At 44.5% G+C, this 16,995-nt stretch overlaps 1 protein-coding gene across 1 annotated transcript; it reads left to right on the top strand.

Annotated features, from left to right (window-relative positions):
• Positions 1 to 10,589: 10,589 nt before the first annotated feature.
• On the top strand, positions 10,590 to 14,572 carry LOC308280678 (uncharacterized protein; the record flags this gene model as incomplete). Its single annotated transcript, XM_080755001.1, has 2 exons — positions 10,590 to 11,442; positions 14,400 to 14,572. 2 exons carry the CDS (start codon positions 10,590 to 10,592, stop codon positions 14,570 to 14,572), a joined length of 1,026 nt encoding a protein of 341 aa, XP_080611127.1.
• Between the last annotated feature and the right edge of the window lie 2,423 nt (positions 14,573 to 16,995).

Genomic DNA, 16,995 nt, shown 5'->3' on the forward strand with positions numbered 1-16,995 from the left:
ATAAAATGCCGTAACTCGGGCTAGGAGCGTCCGGGAGAGCCGGGGCCGGTACCTATTCGTCCGCCAAGGCAACGCGGACACCCCACCCCTCATTTCTCACATGGCCCTATTCTAGCGCCACCTTCAGGCCGATTTTTAAAACACATTTTTGGACACTGCTCCTACAGTTTTTGTCCTAAAATCACGAATATCACTACACAGCATGTCTACACTCATGTCATCAACATGGATCAGGAAGATTTTGGAAAAACAAATGTTTGCCCTATTTGTGGAGATAAGCCACCTACGGTCGCTTATCTCCCGATTAGGGAGTCTTACTGGTTAGTAGCATGGTGTCTATCCCTCTCTCCATGGAATGGCTGCTCACTGTCAGCATACAGTGGTGACTGCACCCCTTTAAAGGACATTGTTTATTTGTTTTTTACAACAAGGGTTCATATTTTAGGTTGTAATACAACCTAAAATATGAACCCTTGTTGTAAAAAAAAACATTTCCCTCAGTTAGATCCCCCCAAAAAAACAATAGTCAAAGACTATATGTATGTTAGTAAATACACAATGTATGGTTAATACACAACATCATGAAATTCATAGAATGATCAAATAGCCTGAAAATAATGAATTGCAAGCATTTGTTTTGTACAAAAAAACATTCCTCGGACTAAAAATGGACCCCACAACACTGGTAAAATACAATTGTTTTGAGAATATTTAAGGGCTTTTTATCTAAATTTCAGCCGGCGCATTTCTCAAACACTGAGATCAAATGGCCGCTAGGATTGGCTGTTTAGGATGCGTAAATAAATGCCACTTGAACGTTGGTTGGCGTACACCAATATTAGTTTTTTTTACACTCCATTGATAAATGAGGGCCTGTGTGTTTGTGTGATGAAGCATCTCAAAGCTACTAGCGAGCTAGCTAGCATAGTTTGAGAGATGACAGACAGGATCAGCAGAGAAATGTGGGTGTTTTCCTGCCAAATTTAACATGGAGCCAATGGAGATTCAGTTATTCCATCCGCTTAGGTTTCAGTTTACGGTTCAGTCTAGAGCTAGCTTAAATGAAATAAAAAGGAAATCTGTCAAGACTAACCAGTAAGACTCCCTAATCGGGAGATAAGCGACCGTCAGGTCACATGTATACACAAAGATGGCTGTAAGTGGCATTGGTTCCTGAGTGTAGGGGGACGTGTGTGGGCAATGTATAGCTTTGGTGGGCTTGAGCTGTGAGATGGTTGTGCTTATGTCGGCAGAGATATTTTATTATGTAGGTGGTGCAAATGTGTAACATAGGTGGTGGCGCTAAATGGGACAGATCCATGTTGATGAGATGAGTGTAGACATACTGTGTACCGATTTGCGTGATTTTAGGGCAAAATCTGTAGGAGTAGTGTCCAAAAATGTGTTTTAAAAAATCGGCCTGAAGGTGGCGCTAAATGGGACAGATCCATGTTGATGACATAAGTGTAGACATACTGTGTAGCGATTTGCGTGATTTTAGGGCCAAATCTGTAGGAGTAGTGTCCAAAAATGTGTTTTAAAAAATCGTCCTGAAGGTGGCGCTAAATGGGACAGATCCATGTTGATGAGATGAGTGTAAACATACTGTGTACCAATTTGCGTGATTTTAGGGCAAAAATTGTAATCAGCCTCATGGTGGCGCTAGAAGAGGGCCACGTGAGAATTGATGGGTGGAGGTTGTGGTTTGGCAGGCAAGGAGTGTGTGTGCAAATTTGCCATGGATCGGGGCAACGGTTGCGGAGATATGAGCAGGGCAAAAGTGTGACGTGACGTGACAGACACACTGACACACTGACACACTGACGGACAGGCTGTGGAGGTTTTGATAGTAAATGCGACCTGACGGTCGCAATCATTGGGAGGGAAGGCTTTTTAAAATAATGCTATAAAATATTGACATTTAGACAAAGACCACAAAGTGTAACTGGAGACATTCTGGTTGCCAGAACTATCAATGATTTAACTCATACTACCAGTAAAACCCCTAAGTGATGTACTGTATATCGGACCAGTTAGCCATATATGGAGACCCCTGCTACCCATATATGGAGATCCATGTACTGTATATGGAGATATACTGTGAGAGCCCAAACATGCTTATTCAGTTATTCGTTATGTGAAAGTCCTATGATGTCTATGACAGCTGACATCATACATACAGTACAATCCCTTTTATGCTCATACATGGAGATCCCTGTCTGTAGAACCAGCCACACAGATATGGGCTGTCTTGGCCATAAATGGATTCTGTTAGTGTGGTATGTGGCCGATGTGGCCTCCATATATGGGCATTCCCATATGAAGTCATGTTAGATATGGGCTTAATATTGATGACATCAGGGATCTCTATATATGGGCATAAAAGGGATAGAGTGGTTCCCCTGACATCACAGTGATGTCAGAACATAAAACCGAAAAAAAGGTACAGTTTCATGACAGTACAGGTCACAGGTACAAGGTCAACTAAAAGGAGATCCAAGAAAGCCTTTTGGCTTATTTACACAGGAAAACGTTATGTATCTTACACCATGAATGCATGTCAATTTGGGGTCCTTGACATAAAAATGTTTACAACCACTGCTTTATTCAACAGGTCTGAAATTTGCATCCCAACCAAAAATGACCCGGTTGAGTTGAAGCCCAAGCTGTTGCCGTCGGCAGTGGAGCTCCCTTCATTGATTAAAACGGGAGCGTTCCCAACGTTGACGTTGATGCGACGCTCAACACGCTCGGTGGAGCCGGGGGGTTACGAGGATTGGCATTCATCATGATAAGAACATAGTTAAGAACAATTTTGCCTTCCTAAAGAACGTTTCAAGAATGGGACAGGACTTCACTTAAGATTTCACTTAGGAAGAAATTTAAGAACAAGTTAAGAAGAAAGTTAAGAACTTATTGGTGAATGAGGCCCATTGTTTGACAGCACAGTCATCAGTAAATTTTGGATTCATGTTAAATTGTGTTTTCAGGTGTTTAACTTGAACCGTCAATACTTAATAAACTTGACCTTTCACTCTGTACTTAGTCTGCTCTTTTTCCCCTCTACACCAAACCTCTTTGCCGAAAATAGCCTCACAAGCTCACAACGCCTCGCAGCGCGAGGTTTTGTGAGCTTGTAGATCCGCTATCTTTGGCTAAAGTTCTCAGAATAAGGACACTAGGTTTCAAGTGGTTAATATAAAAAAAGAAGAAAAAGTTTCTATCAATCAAAGATTTGGAGGACCCCCTGTAGTAACTCTGAGGACCCCCTGTTGGAGACCCCTGCTGTACACACATTCAGTTCATTTGAATGCTTACCTGTCTGTCTTTAACCCAGTCTGTCAACGATCCTGGACTGGAGACACTGAGCTATGAGTTGCTTTAACGTCTTGTAGTCCAACACAGCGTCAGATACAAGATGAAACCTGGTGACAAAATGGTGTCTATATCAGAGAGGTGAGGTAGGCGGAGAGAGAGAGAGAGAGAGAGAGAGAGAGAGAGAGAGAGAGAGAGAGAGAGAGAGAGAGAGAGAGAGAGTGGTTTCCTGATTTAACTGGGCACCCTGACGAGCACTAATAGTCAGTGGTGAAAGTGGTTTGAAATTCTTGCCGGAACTGTCGACAATTTTTTGGGAGGCTCTAACCCCCCAAAACCCCTGAAATGCATAGAAAACTGCATTTTGGGAGGCCCTATATATATAATATATTATTATTATATTTATTATATTATTATATAGACTATATTATTATTAATATTATTATAACCAGTTATCTAAAGTAACTGTACATTTACTCAAGTACTGTATTTAAGTACAGGTGTTAAGTATAGCCTAGCCTACTTTACTGGAGTATTTCCAATACTTTTAATTCTATACTCCACTACATCTCCCATTCCCAGATGCAGAATTGAATCATTTGGTCTATTCTGCATTTATGGCCGCATGCAGGCACAGACACGAGTCCTCCTAGAGATGGGATTTATGGCTCTTTGAAGTGAGCCATATGACCATATGCCACAACATAAACATCAAAACGGACGCCGCTCTCATTTCTGACAAAGGTGAAGTGGCTACCCATCTTAACAAAACCTTTACCACCACAGCCCGTTCACTGGTTGAAAGACTGGTCGCCCCATCTGGGCGGTATGGTGAAGAATTTGTTAAAAAATTCTACAAAAAACTGGGCGTCAAAAAAGACAGCTTTAAACTTTCCACAGTGACAACTGATGAAGTGTTTAAAAAATTGAGCGCCCTACCTCAGCACAAGGCCACTGGCCTTGATAAAATCCCAGCTAGATTTCTCAGAGATTCAGCCGCCACCATTGCTCCAATCATTACCCACATAATTAACCTTTCCATCGAACAGGGTCATGTCCCCCAGGACTTCAAACTAGCAAAAGTAACCCCCCTGCACAAAAAAGGTAGCAAACTAGACCCTGGAAACTACCGTCCCGTTTCCATTCTTAGCTCCATATCCAAAGTCATGGAGAAAATAGTCTACGAACAGATTGCAAGATATCTCGATGAGAATAATCTGATTTACGAGTTCCAATCTGGATTCAGAAAATCCCATTCCACTGACACATGCCTTCTCTATTTGACTGACCAAATCAAACGCGAAGCGGATCAGGGCAAATATAGTGGCATGGTCATGATGGACCTCCAGAAGGCATTTGACACCGTGGATCATGCTATTCTGATTGAGAAACTAAAAGCCATCGGTCTTGACAGCGCAGCAGTGAGCTGGATGCAATCTTACCTGGTGGGGAGGGAACAGGTGGTGGAGATTAACGGAACCCTGTCCCCCCCCCTCCCAGTAAGCTGTGGTGTTCCTCAAGGTAGCATACTGGGACCTCTGTTGTTCCTAATATACGTGAACGACATGGCATCTGCTTGCGACTGCAACCTGTTCCTGTTCGCGGATGACTCGGCTCTCCTAGTCTCGGGCAAGGACCACTTGCAGGTTGAAAAGACACTTAACTCTGAACTGAGTAAGATCTGCACATGGCTTAACGACAACAAATTATCAATTCACCTGGGAAAAACCGAGTCCATCCTCTTTGGATCAAATCATAACCTCAAAAAGGTAGATGACTTCACAATCAAAGTGGGTGACAAGGTCATAACACGAAAAAACGAAATCTCTTACTTAGGATGTATCCTTGAAGCTAATCTTTCCAGCGAAAAGATGACTTCAAAAGTAATACAAAAAATCAACCAACGAACTCGTTTCCTACAGAGGATCGCCCCAATGGTCAACTTCAACACACTGAAGACCATAGCTGGTGCAATAATCCAGCCCCTCTTTGACTACGGAGTCCACGTATGGTATCGTGACGCCCCACAAGCCCTTAAAACTAAACTTCAAACTGCCCAAAATAAACTAATTAGGGTCCTGCTTAACCTTCCCTATCAGACTCACCTCACCGCTACTCACCAGTTAAGAGTGGGGTGGCTCAGAGTAGATGACAGAGTACAGCAACTTGCAATGGGCCTGGTGTACAAGATACACTACACCACTATGATACCCAAGTACCTGTCAAAATACTTTATAAACGTTAAGGATGTCCATAATTACAACACCAGAGGCAGTGCCACAGATCACGTTCAACCCAGAGTCAACTCAAAGAAAGGGTCGAACTCGTTCTTCTGCTATACCACAAAAATGTGGAATGCCTTACCGAAGGCCATAAAGGAGTGTGGATCACTAGCATCCTTTAAAATTGCCCTGAAAAACCACTTACAGGCAGCAGCCGTTCGCAACTGGTAAAAAAACCTAGCCCAACCCTACCCTCCCTGCCCCTTCCTTGTATATACTTGTATACTTGTATATTCCTTGTATATACTTACTGTTTGTTTTAGATTTACTGTATATTCCTTGTATATACTTACTGTTTGTTTAGATTTACTGTTTTCTTTTCTTTTTTTTCCCTTTTTCTTTACATATCTACTGCATAGTACTGTGTTCTATTTGTCTGTCATTCAATGTTATATGAGATACTTAAATGGTTTCCTGTTGAAATAAGCTTAGTCTTTTCATGGATCTCCTTTTAGTAGACCTTGTACCAGTGAACTGTACCGTCATGAATCTGTACATTTTCCTATGCAAACTTCTAATAAAGCCTTCAATCAATCAATCAATCAGCCGGATCTCTGGGATCCGTTCCTTTCAAAGAGCTGTTCAAAAGACGTAGGCCTACATTTTGATACTTCTACTCAAGTACATTAACATTCCAAACTTCTACTTGATTGCAGTATTGATATTTCTACTTAAGTAAAGAATTTGAGTACTTTTCCAACCACTGTTCATTAGAAAGGAACGGCTCCCTACTGTGAACCGAATCCTATCGTTCAATTCAAAGAGCCGTTCAAAAGTCTCGATTCGTTCGCGAACGTCTCACCTCTACCCGCTCCGTGTCAAACAAACACTGAAACGCAAACGGACTGGATCACACTGACCTACACAAACCCACGGGAATAATTTAGAAGCACTTTATCAGAAAATATAAGTAGTAACACTTGTGTACTGTATGTTAATCTGACTTTAGTAGGCCTATAGGCTATTGTTTTCTTTCTGGACGTGCGTTTGTGGCTGGCTATTTAACATGGGATTTTGACAGCTGGCTTCTCCTCTTTTTAACGGAACGCCGTTCCGTCCCCAAATGTTTTAACGGAACGGGGGTTCCGGCCGTTCCGGCTCACTTTCACCACTGCTAATAGTTGAGGAATTACATTTTGTATAACACAGTTCTATTGTGGTTATTAGAGTTGTTGTGTGGGAATAAGAAACACATTTCTTTTGCAAACATGGGCCTCATGGTGGCGCTAGAAGGGGCCCATGTGAAAAATGTGGGGCAGAGGTTCTGATTGGTATCCAGGGAGTGTGTGTGCCCACAGTCTGGCAGTGACCGGGCCAACGGCGCCAGAGATGAGCTGGAAACAGACATATGGACAGGCGGACGGACGGACAGGGTGCAAAACATAGTCTCTGACTCTCTGCCCTGCCTTGCAGACAAGCAGGTTGCTTGTCTGCAAGGCAAGCAGGTTGCAGACAAAGCGTTAAACCACAACCACAAATAACTTCCTGTTTGCACAGATAGTAGCTACTTTCTTGTTCTCGCATATGTGTGTGTGTGTGTGTGTGTGTGTGTGTGTGTGTGTGTGTGTGTGTGTGTGTGTGTGTGTGTGTGTGTGTGTGCTTGAGTGCACGGGCCTGGTAACGGGAGCGTGTCGACATTGCGACACAGCATTTGTTGGACGGTTCATTCTTTCGACACGGGTGAATGTTAACCTGGTGAAATGCTAACCTGCTAACCCTGCTAGCAGCTTAGCATTTCTCCTAACCTGCTAACCCTGCTAACCCTATGCTGTCCACACGGTAAAAGAAATACGCCCGGGTAACAAAAATGCACTGCAGCCGGAGTTTGGAAACTATTCGTCTAGTCCTCCGTTTTCATGCGTTTGCATGTGGACACTCATGGGAAAACGTGGCTCTACCACCCCGGTTAACTAAAATCCGGAGCCGTATGGACGGGGCCTCAATGGGCTGGCCGTGTGCAGGGTGGAGTGTAACCGTGACAAGTTACAACAGTGCTTGCGTGCTGTTTGTATGGGCTGGCGTACGTTAGAGATCCCCTGGACTGGCCGGACCGTAACCGTGACAATAGGACGTGAAGGAAACAAGCCAAACTAGAAGCAGTGCTCTTCCGAGCACAGTTCTCCACCAGGCCAGGCGTCCTGGTGGTGCTACTGTATAATAGGCCAGTGTAAAAATGGTGGCATGTGTTCTTCACCTTAGATCTTTCATGGCAATCGGACGCTGCATGCATGATTTGAAGCATTGTGTTCCAAAAATGTGTTTTGCTAAAGTCTACCTGCTGGTGGCGTTATAATAGGCCAATGTGAAAAGGGTAGCATTTGTTTGATCAGACTTGATCACATGACTATAGAGATACTGTGTACTGATTTGTGTTATTTTTGGAGAAAATCTGAAGGAGTAATATCCAAAAATGTGTTTTACATAAGTCGGCCAAAAGGTGGCGCTATAAAAGGCTGATGTGAAAAATGCAGGGCAAAGGTTTATCCTTAGCCTCTAGGGAGTGCGCTTACAAAGTTTGAAACTGAGCGGTGGAGTTATAGGTAAAACCACAAATTGGCCTGTTATAGCGCCACCGGGAGGCTGATTTAAAAAAAAAAATAAGTGGCATTTCTTCCTCTGCCTAGTGGGAACGTGTGTGTGCGCGATTTCATGATAATTGCACTTTGTGTTTGTGATTTGAGGCATTTTGTTCAAAACGACTCAATCCTACAAACTTTGGAAGCCAATCTTAGCCAATCAGGATGGAATATGCAAAATTGGACAGATCCGTGTCGATCACATGACTGTCGAGATAATGCCTACGGCTACCGATTTGTAGGATTTTTGGACAAAATCTGTAAGGGTAGTCCACAGAAATGTGTTTGTGAACATCGGCCACTAGGTGGCGCTAGAAAAGGCCCATTTGAAAAATTTAGGGCAGAGGTTCTATATTGGCATGCAGGGAATGTGTGTGCTCACTTTGGCAGCGACCGGGCCAACGGCAACTGAGATTAGCTGCACACAAACTGCGAGGACACACGCACGCACGGACGGACGCACGCACGGATGGACGCACGCACGGACGGACGCACGGACGGACGAAGGGGAAAACATACTCTCCCCCATGCCTTCGGCTGGTGGAGACAATGAGAGCCCTCAGGGTCAGGGTGAACACATAATGTGTGAATACAGTATAAATACCAGTAAAACGTCTAAGGGGTCAAAGGCCCTCAGTCTTGGCCATCTGGCCAAAGGGATTTGGTTCCCCCAGCATCACAGGGATCTCCATATATCCATATATGGGCATAAAAGCTAGGGATTTGGTTCTCCTGGCGTCACAGGGATCTCCATATATGGGCATAAAAGGGATTTGGTTCCCTTGACATTGAGAGCTTCTGCTCTGCTGGCCGCACTGCATGTAGCTGCTCTGAAAGCTTAGTGCAGTCTAAAGCCCGCCCATTCTATGTATCCGGTACTTTCCACACACATAGGCTACACACATGCACACACACCCCACTTCTGTATCCGCTTTAGACCCTTCCAATGAGCCAATGAGGATACACAGTCAGATTATGCACGGGCCGGTCCGGAGGTGCTTCCAATAAATGATATCTGCTAGTTGGGAAGTCAGATTGCTGCTAGATTTGCTATTTTTGCACAATAATGTTCACCACAGAATAGGTGCTAGGGTGATAGGGCTGTTAACGCAAGACAAGTTTCCCCTGTCGGTACAAAACCGTTTGGAGATGACTCTCTATGAGTCATCTCCAAACTCTCTATGAGTCATCTCCAGACTCTCTATGAGAGTAAAAAGTATTTTTATTTACTGGTAAGTATCAGCCCTGAAGGGGATATCCACACTCTCTGAAACCATTTCTTTCTTGTAGTTTTATTTCATTTTCTTTTTAAAGCACAACAGCAGTCTCACCGTGTGACGGAGCGGTTTCGGCCTGTGGTCTTCCTCAGCGTCAGTAAAAACTAGACTTCCTTGAGCGGAAGTGACATTTATACACATTGGATATCAACAAAAACGTATACATGTTTACGAAAAACAGCCCTTTGAAAAGAGGTGGTGATAGAGACCAGTTATTGCTCCAAAGGGAGGCATTTTGGATATACATACTTTAAATACAGAGTTCCCCAAGGGATTAAACGAAGAACTACAATTGAACTGTTTCCTATAAATGTTTTTGTTTATAATTAGTTTTTCGTAAACATGTATATGTTTTTGTTTATAGATTGAGTTCTGTAAACATGTTGGACTATTTGTGGAAATTGGATGATAAATGTATATTCTAGCAATTAATTCTACTCACTGATTGTTCTAAATGTTTTTTTTAAAGAATGTAAATATGACAATGTGACAATGCATTTCTTAATTAGACACAGCTGTACTCTTTGATATCCAATGTGTATAAATGTCACTTCTGCTCAAGGGAGTCTAGTTTTTACTGACACTGAGGAAGACCACAGGCCGAAACCGGTCCGTCACACAGTGAGACTGCTGTTGTGCTTTAAAAAGAAAATGAAATAAAACTACAAGAAATACATGATTTCAGAGAGTGTGGATATCCCCTTCATCAGCATCATCTTATACTGTACATCAGGGGTCCTCAACGTTTTCAGGCCAGGGACCCCTTAGTTGAGAGAGAGATGAAGCAGGGACCCCTTAGTTGAGAGAGAGATGAAGCAGGGACCCCTTAGCTGAGAGAGAGATGAAGCAGGGACCCATCTAGCGCAGCGTAGTTCATTGGGACACGGAAGTTAGAGTCCTAGATATACCCCGGACCCCCCCCTTTCATTCGCTAACAGTTCATTCACACATACGCCTCCAGTCAATCCATGTACCTACGTTCATTCTCTCTCATTCGCCACTAGCTACTTCTCACACACCCCCTTTTCCCAGGGTAACTCAGGCGGTCTTTTAAGCAGCTTCAGCTCACCGCTCATTCTTTTCGAGCAGCTGTCAAAGCAGGTCGTGCTTGTCAGTGACGGAAAATACGCATCTATCAGATGAGGATCAAGCCGTGGTGCGCAGTTTTACTCACCCTTCATCTGGTCCTGATCATGTCTCAAGTCGGCGACGAGGACTGGGGATCAGAGGAGGGTGAGGAGGATGTCGTTCTGGATACCCAGATGGGAACCCAGGTAGAAGCGGATCCTCCGGAGAGGGATGACGACTCCTCCAGCCACCGCCAGGATAGCCACCGCAGCAGTGAAGAAGCAGCGACCACGCAGCAGGTCCGCCGGCGCAGTACACGTTTGGCTAAGAAACCGCCTCCAAGTCCAGACGTGCCATCTATCGAGGCTTGGCCAGTCACCAGGATCCTGGAAGCGTTGTTTAGAAACGGCATCCAGCCTCCCGCGGGCATACCTCACTATCAGCTGTTCCAGTTCTTCTGCCAGCATTGGCAAATGCAAAGGGGCGGCGGCGATGCGAGCCCAGCAACTTCCAGCGCTCCGCCCAGATCAGCCGTGGGTTCCAACCCCGCCCCTCCAAAGAAAGCCAAAGCTAAGTCTAAGAATACCGAACCCGATACCCAGGCCGCTCCAAAAAGACGCAGGATTCAGCCCCCTGGTGTCGATATTCCTTCTGTTGATCCTGTGCTTAACGCCCTCAATAATATCCAGGTAGCGCTGGGGCAGATGGATTCGAGGATCCAAACACTGGAGTCCAGCGCGCATGCAGCTCCGTCTGGTTCCAGGCAGGCGCAGTCGGATGACGTCAGCGTTCCAGTCCCGTCGCCTCATCTGGTCGTGCCGCTCAGGACGCTGGGAAGTGCAGTTCCAGTTCCATCATCGGGGGTTCCGTTCTTCTCTCCGGCAGCAGCCATCTCTCCTCATCTGAGAAGCCAAATATTGGCAGGTAATGACGTGAACTTGGTTAAGATTCTGTTGAGCGCGTCCGAGGCTGGGCTTGGAGAAAAGCGCCTCGTGGACTGCGGGGATGTTACGGTGTGTCTCAAAGACAGTGACACGAGACTGACTAGGAGCTTAACTATGACTGAATTCATTGTAGCGTTTGGAGTTTTCAGAGATGTGATTTGTGAAATGTACCCAGAGCGCAGGGCCGAGCTTGACACTTATCTTGCTATTATCTCTGATTTGTCCCTGTCCTACGGCGGAACCTTGTTCTACGAATACCATAAGTCCTTTTCAGCTAAGGCAGCGGCGTTCATTCAGAAATACAACCAGCGAGTGGATTGGTCACTCGTAGATCTGGCTCTGATAAGTAGGCACTTCACTGGGCATCGCGCCCTCGCTTGTGCCATATGTGGGTCCTTTTCTCACAATACCAACCTCTGCCCAAGTACAGCGTCCACGTCTAAGCCCAGCGTGAAGAGAGATTCAGAGGAGAAGGTGAATCTAATGAAGCACTTAGCAGATAATCCCACCATATGTTTCAAATTTAACGAAAATGTGTGTAGATTTGCTAAATGTAAATATTTGCACACTTGCAGCTTTTGCGGAGACAGCCACCCAAAGTACGTCTGTCCTCGCCGAAAGCCCCAGAGAAAATGAATAAACCCTCCACTCCAGTGAACATTCCGGAGATGAGAAAGGAGTTGTCCAAGCATCCAGATCGTTGTTTTGTTTTTTATTTGTTGTCGGGTTTAATTCATGGGTTTTTCGCTGGGTTGTGCAGCCTTCCATCTAAAATTTTGGTGTGCAGGAATCTTCAATCCGCTATTAGAGAGCCGGAGATCGTAGATACATTGCTAGCAAAAGAGATTGAAAAAGGCTATATGATCGGGCCATATGACGATGCGCCATTCCCCATTTATCGAATCAATCCAATAGGTGTCGCCACGCGGAAATATTCAGGAAAAAAGCGCATGATAGTGGATCTGTCAAGCCCTCACAATGATAGCGAGGACAGCATCAATAGTTTAATTACCCTCGCTCCGTTTTCATTGTGCTATGCCACCGTGGATCATGCTATACGTCTGATCAAAATAGCAGGGAGAGGCGCTTGGCTCGGTAAAGCGGATATTGTCGATGCTTTTAAAACCATGCCACTCCACCCTTCGCAGTGGCACCTGTTCGGCGTTAAATGGAGACAAAAAATGTATTTCGCAGTCAGACTCACGTTCGGTTGTCGTAGTAGCCCCAACATCTTTAACAAACTCTCAGAAGCGCTGTGTTGGATGTTGTATAATAATTACCGGCTGCCATTTATTCTGCATCTGTTAGATGATTTTCTGGTCGTTGATTTTCCGAATGGTCAGCCAGAGCGCAGCATAGACACCGTTAAACATGTTTTCGCTAAACTAGGAGTTCCCCTCTCCATTGAGAAAACTGTCGGCAGAGTCAAAAGGCTCGAGTTTTTAGGTATTACCTTAGACTCTGAGCTCATGCAAGCTTCTCTCCCCACAGAGAAACTAGAACGCATAAGGGAAATTATGCTTAAATTCATTGATGCCGCGTCGGTACCAAAGAGAGAGTTATTGTCCTTATTAGGCCATATGAATTTTGCAATGAGGATAATTCCTCAGGGGCGGTCGTTTGTGGCGAGACTCCTTGATCTCTCAAAATCAGTTAAAAACCTTAATGAGTTGGTGTACTTAGATGAAGGTTGCAGGTCCGATTTGCGCTTTTGGTCAGCGCTGTGCAACAACTGGAATGGCATTTCTTTTTTCTACCAAGACACGTTAGAATCGTCTGTCGATCTGGGGTTCTATACCGACGCGGCCCCCTCTATTGGGTTTGGGGGTTATTTCGAAAACGAATGGTTTGCTGAGTCTTGGCCAAAACAAATGCAGGAGTTGCCAAAAAATGAGTCCTCTTCAGCGCTGTTTGAGCTCTACCCAGTAGTGGTAGCCGCCATTCTGTGGGGGAATAGATGGGAAAGGAAACAAATAATAGTGTTCTGCGATAACGAGGCAACAGTTCACATTATTAATAAAGGTCGATCCTCCATTCCCATTATTAACAGATTTGTCAGGAGACTTACCTGGTCAAGCGTATTAGGGAATTTTTCTATCCGTGCTTGTCACATCCCAGGATTAGACAACAAAATAGCTGACGCTTTGTCCCGTTTCAAATTTCAGGAATTCAGGAATCTGTGCCCAGATGCAGCGCCATCAAGTTTGGCGTGCCCAGCGTTCAACCAAATAACGCTAGATTAGATGAACACTTGCAAGTTCTCATGTCTTCAGCATCCAAATATATGAGGATGGGTCTTTCAGTGAATACATTAAAAGCATATGATGCTGCTTGGTCCCTTTTCTCCTCGTTTTGTGCCGCTTTTTCAGTGCCTGTGCTCCCAGTTAATATTCCTACGATAAGCGCATTCATAGTCCACTGCGCTGAATCAAAGAGACTCCAGCCTGATTCAATCACTGCGTTGATTGCCGGCGTGCAGTTTAATTTAAGATGCTTGAGCCCGGATGTTGGTAGTATACTCGGAGACCCATCAATCAAGCTTCTCTTCAGAGGATTAAAGAAAGCTCATCCCAAAGGCAATGATAAACGTCTTCCCCTTACCTTACCACTGGTGCACAAACTAGTCTCTGAACTCAGGAAAGGGGTTTTTGGGCCATACGTAGATTCACTTTTGGAAGCAGTTTTTCTTTCAGCATTCTATGGGTTTCTGAGATGCAGGGAATTCACAACTTGCACAGAAAGTTTTAATCCTCTGCATGATCTGACTATTTCTGACCTTTCATTTCAGTCTGATATGTTTTCTATTAATCTCAAGCATTCCAAAACAGATAAGCATTCTGAAGGGACACCGATCGTTATAGTAAGAACTGATACTGTGTTTTGTCCGTTCTCCTCCATGTCTCTGTACCTGCATTGGCGGCCTAACGCGGCTGGGAGGGAACCCCTGTTCACCACGGATGCTGGGAGAGCCATGTCGAGATCATGGTTCGCTGCCAAGCTCGGAACAGTCTGTCAAAGATGTGGACTCTGCCCCAAGCTGTACACTACGCATTCCTTCCGGATCGGTGCTGCAACCTCAGCTTCATCCTTGGTGTCATCTCCTACACTGAAAGCCATGGGTCGCTGGAAATCTAATGCCTATGAACGTTATGTCCGCCTAAATGCAAACGAGATTCTCGCAGCTCAGAAAGCAATGAGTGTCAATTGTCGTTGAATAAATCCTGATAGCATCATCTGTGTTGGTATCTCTCCTGCCGTAGTGCGGGTTGGGGGGTAGGTGGTTATGCGAAGGCTATTACGTATTTTTACAATTTATTTCATGACAGATATGTTCTCGCCGGAGAACAAGGGTTGCCCATATGTCTCGCCGGAGATCAAGGTTGCTATTAGCATTTATTACAGTAGTTCCTTAGATAGCATATTTTCTTCATGTCAGACATGACTCGCCGGAGCGTGGTCTGCCCTAATAATTCATCTGGCTGTATCAGGATCAGTGCCTGAAACAGGGTCCACATGAATGGGGCGTCATCTCGAGCGCTCGGATGACGACATGAAGGAAATTACACATAGCTAGATCACTAGATAGAATATTTTGTTCATATCAAATCTGTTTTCTACGAGAACATGGTTTGCTGATCTATTCATATGACGACTCGGGTCGGTACAGAGTTATCACATGAGTAGTAGGGCTGGGTCATCATCGGACCTTGCATATGAGGAAAATCAGACATGCTTGTCTATTACTAGTCTTATTTGTTAGATTTCCATTAATCCTCATCTACGATAATAACGGTCTAGATGTGGAGGGCATACGGCTCCGCGTGTAATGGAAATGGGACACTACACTTATGGCGTTATTTAATCGGAAATTAAACCTTACAGCGTGCTATCACATTTCATTCACTTATTATCTCATTCTTATTAAAGGTGTGGCTCTGCATGGATTATTCTCACAGCTGTGAGTGAGTGTTGGGGGTCTGAGATATCAGAATCTGTATAGGTCGTGGTTTCACAGATAAATCTGTTTATCATCAGAGCAGAGCCCATCTGCCAAACTCCATGCAATATCATTGCATAAATGTTACGATACTTCAATAAATGTCATACGTTCAACTCTAAGCTGAAGTGTCTAAATGAAATCTAGCGCAGCGTAGTTCATTGGGACACGGAAGTTAGAGTCCTAGATATACCCCGGACCCCCCCCCTTTCATTCGCTAACAGTTCATTCACACATACGCCTCCAGTCAATCCATGTACCTACGTTCATTCTCTCTCATTCGCCACTAGCTACTTCTCACACACCCCCTTTTCCCAGGGTAACTCAGGCGGTCTTTTAAGCAGCTTCAGCTCACCGCTCATTCTTTTCGAGCAGCTGTCAAAGCAGGTCGTGCTTGTCAGTGACGGAAAATTCCTCCTCCTCCCCGGCCTCCTCCCTTGGCTTAATTTCATGATGATAGGAGGTTGGCTCATTTCATGGTATTCTACATGTGTACTACACTGGAGTTGTCATGTTTGATATTAAGATTGTACATTCAATGATGTAAGTGATGTATGTTGTTGTACTGTATTTATGCTCTGCTCTGGGGGTCTGAGATATCAGAATCTGTATAGGTCGTGGTTTCACAGATAAATCTGTTTATCATCAGAGCAGAGCCCATCTGCCAAACTCCATGCAATATCATTGCATAAATGTTACGATACTTCAATAAATGTCATACGTTCAACTCTAAGCTGAAGTGTCTAAATGAACTTAGTTGAGAGAGAGATGAAGCAGGGACCCCTTAGTTGAGAGAGAGATGAAGCAGGGACCCCTTAGTTGAGAGAGAGATGAAGCAGGGACCCCTTAGTTGAGAGAGAGATGAAGCAGGGACCCCCACAACCTGTTCATAGATTCCATATACTGTAGTTTCATTGTTTGACAGCACAATCATCAGTGTATTTTGGATTCATGTCAATTTGTGTTTTCAGATATTTAACCACTTGAACCGCCAATACTTAATAAACTTGACCTTTCACTCTGTACTTAGTCTGCTCTTTTTCCCCTCTACACCAAAGCTCTTTGCCGAAAATAGCAGATCTAGAAGCTCACAACGCCTCGCGCTGCGAGGTGTTGTGACCTTGTAGATCTGCTATCTTTGGCGAAAGTTCTCAGAATATGCTCGGGTTCAAGTGCATGGTTAATATAAAAAAGGGGAAAAAACAAGTTTCTATCACTCAAAGATTTGGAGGACCCCCTGTAGTAACTCTGAGGACCCCATAGGGGACCCGGACCCCCTGTTGAAGACCCCTGCTGTACACACATTCAGTTCTGTTGAATCCTTACCTGTCTGTCTTTCAACCCAGTCTGTCAACGATCCTCCTCTGCAGACACAACTACTGTTTAATGTCACAAAGTAATAAAGTAATGGTCCCGGACTGCAGACACTGAGCTATGAGTTGCTTTACAGTAACGTCTTGTAGTCCAACACGGCGTCAGATACAAGATGAAACCTGATGACAAAATGGTTTCTATATCTGAGTGGTGAGGTAGGCG

This window comes from Nannobrachium achirus (assembly GCF_963921795.1).
Source record: "Nannobrachium achirus genome assembly, contig: SCAFFOLD_371, whole genome shotgun sequence".
Taxonomy (NCBI): Eukaryota; Metazoa; Chordata; class Actinopteri; order Myctophiformes; family Myctophidae; genus Nannobrachium; species Nannobrachium achirus.